General features: G+C 60.7%; 1 protein-coding gene across 1 annotated transcript; it reads right to left on the bottom strand.

Moving 5' to 3' along the window:
• Positions 1–717: 717 nt before the first annotated feature.
• SOX21 (SRY-box transcription factor 21) lies at positions 718–3,975 on the bottom strand. The gene has a single exon (XM_036387712.2). The coding sequence runs from the start codon at positions 2,992–2,994 to the stop codon at positions 2,149–2,151; it is 846 nt and encodes a 281-aa protein (XP_036243605.1). The 5' UTR covers positions 2,995–3,975; the 3' UTR covers positions 718–2,148.
• Between the last annotated feature and the right edge of the window lie 2,484 nt (positions 3,976–6,459).

The following is a 6,459-nucleotide window of genomic DNA, read 5'->3' as shown; positions in this document are numbered from 1 at the left end:
CTAAAACGAGCCGGGGGTTTCCACCTCAGTGAGGGGACTGGCTCAGTTTTATTGCCCCATGTTGTGAGATGCTCGCAATTCCCTTGCTGAACGGATGGACTGTTTCATCCTGGTCCTGATTTCCTGCTGCAAGCAAATGTCCTTGCAGACTTTTGCTGGATTTACCTTGGAAAATAGCATTTTAGGCACTCAAATGGGAAAAGCCGTTTGGAGGCAAAGAAGGGTGTTAAGTTTTAGTTAGCAATCAAGCGGGAAGGCCCGCGAAGAACACTCCAGGTATAAAGCAGCAATATTGCTCAGATAGGTGAACAAATTACACGGGTTTAAATGGCAAAGCTCTTAGGCTAACCAGATAAAGTGGTCAGGCAACTTTCCACTCTGAAAACGTTACTGGAAACCGATGAAATGCTGTGAACGCTCTCAGTGTATTCAGTGAACTCTGTTCTGCTGGTCTATGAATGCTTTTTTTTCCTTTTTTTTTTTAAGTTAATACAACAACTTAGGGTTTTTTTATCTTCTTTCCTATTCATGATTAAAAATGTGATAAATCAGGTTTTTGGCTCTGAATAACAATGGCTTGATTTAGATTTCCTAGTAAATCTATTCAAAAGTGAAACAAAGACAGCCTTTAGAGGATACCTTACACCTCACCTGGACCAGGCACGTAAGGGCAATTCAGATAAAAATCTTGTTAGCAATTCAACAAGAAATAGAGGATTTTCTCTTTTCCCTGCTTCAGGCTTTATTTAAACTCTTTGTTCAAAAATGAACAGAGTGGTAGTCGGAATCTAATTTACAGATATAGTTTAGACGTCTAACTTTAAATTAGAAGATCACACAAGAAAACCATTTACACGTAAATGTTAAAACCATTACTTAATCTTTTTTTTTCACTTTATATTACATAAAGCCAAAATGAAACTAAATACATGTTAGCCAGCTTCATTCACAAACATTAGTCAAAATATACACATTACAAAAGTAAACCAAAAAAAGAACTCTAAACTGATGAAGGATTTTTTCTCTAAAGTTTTTCTTTCTTTTTTTTTTTAACGCCATTTGCAATTGAATTGCAGTCGCTCTAAAATAAGCTAAACAGGTAGAGTACTCCAAAACACATATGAAACACTTCATGTTGGTGGGGGAGACGGGCTTTCTTTTAAATGAGAATACTCTTCTGTCAAAGCAAAGCTCTGTTTCAGTTCAGCTAAATAATAAATAGATAATTATCACTCAGACAAAAAAGTCTGATTTAACCTTAGATAATATTGCGATCCTTGAGCAGTCTCGCAATATTTTTATTCCCTTTGAAAGGCATTCCTTTTTTTTCCTTTTTTTCAGGTTAAAACTGAATCGACCGTGGGCGAAGTAACTAACAGAGTTTTCCATCCGAGACCTAACATTTCCACAGAGATATACAAATTTACAGTCTGAGGGTGAGACTTAATTAGTGGAGGGGAGGGGGGAGACACACGGGGTCCGAGTCACGCGTCTTATCCTATGGAAATCGTGACCCGCGCTTCTCAGCATCCCGTAGCAGCGGAGGGCAGAAAACCACGCGGGACGGGCAGCATCCCACACCGCCGACATCCTTCTTCGCGTGGATCCCACGAGGGACTACGAACCAAGGACAGAGCCACCCTGTCCCTTCCCGGGGCCGCACCTGGCACTGCCGTGCCGAGCCGGGGCCTCACTACCCCCCAGCTACCCCTGTCTCTCCTCTCGGTGGCGGGATGCTACAGCGGGACTGTTCTGAGCGAGCACCGCGCGGGGCGGAGGAGCCAGGGAAGGGAACGCCGGAGCGGCGGACGGGTGCTACGCCCCGTGTCTGTCCCGAACACACTCTGGGGGGCAGGACGGATAGGTTATTTTCTTTTTTTCTTCTTTTTCTTTTCTTTCCTCTCTTTTTCTCTTCTGTTTCAGCTGGGCTATCTGCACAGACCGCATGCAACACACACAAGCTCTACCCGGGGCAGCGAGCAGGAGACGCGCAACAGGTCGGCCACCGCCCCGACGCTCCCCCATCGCCTGCCCCGGTCACCCTCCGCGGTCCCGGCGGTGACTCGCCCCGCTCCCCGTCCGCACGTATGCGCCGGCAGCCATCCAGGCGGGCACCGGAGCTCTGCGCGGGCATCCTCCGGCCGCGGGTCATAGGGCCGCGGCGTAGGCTGCGGGATAAGGGTCCAGCTGGGGCTTGCCCATGCCCGGCAGGAGGATGTAGGCCAGCGGCGGCTGCAGCCCCGGGCCGGGCCAGGCGCTGCAGTTGCAGGGGATCATGTAGCCCGGGTTACCGGGCGACGGGTGCGAGTGCGTGTGCCCCCCGGCGGCGGCGGCGGCGGCGGCGGCAGCAGCGGCGGCCCCATGGAAGGCGCCCGCCCCGCCGGCGCCGGGGTAGCCCAGCGAGGAGGCGTAGGGCAACCCGGAGCCCGAGGAAGAGGAGGAGGATGAGATCTCGGCCATTTTGGAGCCCAAGTCCAGCAGGGAATAGGGGCTGCTGGCGGCGGCCGCGGCGGCGGCGGCGGCAGCGGCGGCGGCCGACTGGGGGAAGAAGACGCGAGCGGCGGCAGCGGCGGCGGCGGCTGCCGCTTTCTCGGGGTTGGCCAGGAGCGACTCGGGCACCAGCCCGCCGGCCGCGCCGGCATGCAGCCCGCCCGCCTTCAGCCCGTGCGGGTGCTCGTGGTCCGCCACGCCGCCCAGCCCGTAGGGCACGGGGAAGGCGAACTTGTCCTTCTTGAGCAGCGTCTTGGGCTTCCGCCGCGGTCGGTACTTGTAGTCGGGGTGCTCCTTCATGTGCATGGCCCGCAGCCGCTTGGCCTCGTCGATGAAGGGCCGCTTCTCCGACTCAGTCAGCAGCTTCCACTCGGCGCCCAAGCGCTTGCTGATCTCCGAGTTGTGCATCTTGGGGTTCTCCTGGGCCATCTTTCGTCGCTGCGCCCGCGACCACACCATGAAGGCGTTCATCGGCCTCTTGACGTGATCCACCGGCTTGGACATGGTGTCCCCCCGCCGCCCCGGCGAGCTGCCGCCCGCCCCGCACTGGCGGCCGCCTACTCCGGGGTTGTCTCCCGTCTCCTCCTCCTCCTCGCCCCCACCGCGGTCCGCTCCTCCAAAAGCAATCTCGGCGGGTGCCCAGGCGCGGCGGCACGGACTCCCGCGGGTGCGGGGCGGCGGCACCCGGTGGCCCCGCTCCGGGCGCGGGGCGCTGCCGAGCGGCGGCGGCGCCTCCCCGTCAGGGCGCTGCGGCGGGCGGCTCGGGCGGGACGGCCTCCGTTCCCCGCCTGGGCCTCGGAGCTTCTCTCTGCACCGCCGATCTCCGGTCCACGGCTCTTCCTTAGAACACCCCGCAGGCAACGGCGGCCGGAGTCCAGACGGGACCGCAGAGAAGTCTCGACGGCGAGGGCAGGATCCGGCAGCAGGCGAGCGGCGTGGGGCGTGAGTGTCCTCGCTTCGCTGCGGACGCGATGCCGCTCGGCAGTCTCCGGTGCGGTGGCAAGCCCTGGACGGGGCGGCGGTCAGAGCCTGCCCGGTGCCATCGCCGCCCGCGGAGCTCGGAGGGCAGCCCGCCGCGGCGCGCTGCGGGGCCGGGCGGGACGGGGTCCGCGGCGGCTCGGGCCCCAGGGGGCGCGGGCCGCCCCGCTCACAGCCGCCCCGCTCTGCCCGGGAGGGCGCGGCTGGCAGCCCGCTCCTCGCTCATACTCGCCGGGCGCCGTTCGCAAGCGGCCGCCGGGCGCCGCGGGCCTTCTGGTTCGCGCCGCCGGACAAACTCCACCAAGTTTCGGCGGGATACGGGGCGCTCCGCCTGCCGCGCGGCTCCCCCTTCTCCGGCAGCCGCCAGGTCTCCCTGGGTTTTCTTGGCCGCCGACTCTGAGGGGCGGCGGGGCGGGCGGGAGCGGCGAGGGGCGGAGGGAGGAGGAGGAGGCGGCGGAGGCGGGGGACACACCTAATTAAAATCCTCGGCGGTCCGCGCCCGGCGGGCCGCCGGCCGGGCTGCACGGCGGGCGGCGGGGGCTCGCAGCCGGCGCGGCCGCCCCCTCCTCTCGCCCCGTCGGCGCCGCCTCAGGCAACGCGCGCGCCCCGCGTGCCCCCGCGCCGCGCGCCGCCCTATATGCCCGCACGCGGCCTGCGCGCCGCCGGCGGGGCGGGGGCGGAGCCCCCGTCGGGAGGGGCGGGGCCGCGGCTCGCCACGCCCCTTCGGCGGGCCCGGCGGGGCGGGGCGGGGCCGGGCGGCGCATGCGGAGTGTTTGGGGTGCTCGGGGCTTTCCTGGCCCGGGCCGGGGCTGCCGCGGGGGAGAGGCTGCAGCCCTGGAAAGCGTCCCCGGGTGCGGGCAGCGGGCACCGCAAAAACATCTACGTGTCTTTTCCTGGCCGCTCGGGACGCCGCTTCACGGTGCCCCCAGCCCGAGCTGTCCGACAGTGTTCTTCACCTCCTGTCAGTCAGGGTGAACTTGCTCGCCTTGTTTGTGCTCCGGCGGGTCGGTTTTGACTTACCCCTCTGGTATGTGGAAGCGCCGACTCCAATAAACTATTAACTCTTTCCCGTGCTGCCATCAGGCTAGGTTTTGCCCGGGACGGCTCCGCCGCCCTTTTATGGACAAGCCGGAACCGGGCTCCCCGAGTGCGATGGACGCGTGGGGTCACAGCCCCTCCGGGAGCAGCACCGAACCCGGTGGGACATCCCGCGGGGGGAGTGATGTCCGCTCGCCTCAGGGATTCCTTTGTCACGCCGCCCGCTGCCGTCTCGTCGAGTTCCTCGCCGCGGAGCCCGCTCCATCTTCCCGCCGGTCTCGGTGCCCCGCTCCAGCCGCTGGGCTTCGCACCTTCCTGGCCGCCGCACCGCACCTCTGCCCGCCACCGCCACCCGCAGCTGCTTCGCGGGCGGCATGTTTGGAGAGAATCCGTCGCCGGCCTTCCACCGGAGGGTGGTTCCCGGCGCTTTCCCCGACGGTGAGACCGCCCGGTTCCCGAGGCAGCCTGTCACGGCCAGAGTGCCCTGTAAAATACCGAGCAGCTCCTCTGTAAATAGCGTCTTCTCCCGTTTCGTGTTTTATGACCCACATACTACTGCTTTAACGTAATTCTCTCGATCTCCGAAGCCACTTTGACAACGCTTGACCTCCTACAATCCAGGTTTTTTTTTTAGTGGAAAAAAAAAAGTACCTGTCGGTTGTCAAAACGGAGAGATTAAGATATCTACCGGTGCTGGCTGGTGTACAGGGTTGGCGGGGAAATGGGGTTTTTCGAAAGTGAAAAGAGGGGCTGATCCTGGCGCCGGTAACTCTGCCCTGGAGATCAGGTTATCACCCCACGGGCCAGCGCATTCCCCTTTTGGGATGAACAGACAATATTTCCAATTGCGTATATTCTGCCCCCCCCCCCCCCTCCCCCCGCCGCCGTTTGTGTAGGGAAACTCTTTCCTACATCTCTCGATCACATGTAGCGTTATTGTGTTTGACATTTAAGGACTCATCCCCTGTCCTGTCTCTCTCCGCACAGATAGGATGCCGGCTTGATCGACTTCCCTTCGCGCGGTGCCGGCGGGATCGCGCCCGGATTAAGTCAGCTCAGGGGAAGGCAAGAGCGTGGTTCATACATTCCCGGCCGCAGCCATGAGCAGGGTGAGAATCAGTAACATCTACTGGAGTGTGATCGGGGCGGGGAGGGAGAGCGAGGAGGGACAAGCAGCAGCGACTCACTGATGCCACCACCAGTGGCACCCCCGGCTCCCGAAGGCTCCCGGCCCCGCTCCCGCCAGCGCCCCCGGAGAGCAGAGTGGGCTAGGTTCCAGCGAGGCTCTTTCCCCGCTCTTCCCTCCCCTACTGCTTCCCTCAGGACCCCTCTCCCTGTGACCCCGAGCCCGTCGGTGCGAGAGCAGGGTGCGCTGTGGAGGATGGCGATGGCCCCGAGTCGCGACAGAACCGCGTGAAGCACTCAGGGCGGGCACATGGGTGAGCCCTGTCTGACAGCTCGTGCACGGACGGTGCCCGCAGCCCGACCCCTGCCCGTGGGTCACTCCGTGCTGCTCTGGGTCTGTCCGAGTGGAAAAGCGGTGTGCAGGCAGGGCGGGCGCCTGTGCCATGGAATCCACGTGGGGAAGGGCCGCGGGTGACGGCATGGGGCTCAGGGAGGTTCCCGGGATCAGTGGTCGCTGTCTGTCTGAGAACAGCACAGCCACCAGCTCGCAGAGTCGCGTACAGGTAAACTGGTCTTGAAAAGAAGCACTTGGTTAAGTTCCAGCAGAGAAGATGCCTCGACTCATGGACTGTCTTCTAAAAATGTCACCGTTTGCAGACTCATTGCGTTCATCTGTGCATGTTTCTGATTACGTTCAGTCCACCAAATAGTGACAACGGTAATAGAATTTATTGGTCATAAATTATTGTACACGACTCTTTCACAGGCTGAAATCTATGAATGGCTCAGTACTGGCTGAAGTGTATTTTTCTAGTCGCAGATGAAATA

Source organism: Molothrus ater, chromosome 2 (genome assembly GCF_012460135.2).
Source record: "Molothrus ater isolate BHLD 08-10-18 breed brown headed cowbird chromosome 2, BPBGC_Mater_1.1, whole genome shotgun sequence".
In the NCBI taxonomy this organism is placed as follows: domain Eukaryota; kingdom Metazoa; phylum Chordata; class Aves; order Passeriformes; family Icteridae; genus Molothrus; species Molothrus ater.
This window is presented reverse-complemented; position numbering and strand designations above follow the sequence as displayed.

Bases quoted from the DNA above. Each gene is read 5' to 3' on its own strand.
- SOX21 (XM_036387712.2), bottom strand. From the start codon at position 2,994: ATGTCCAAGCCGGTGGATCACGTCAAGAGGCCGATGAACGCCTTCATG.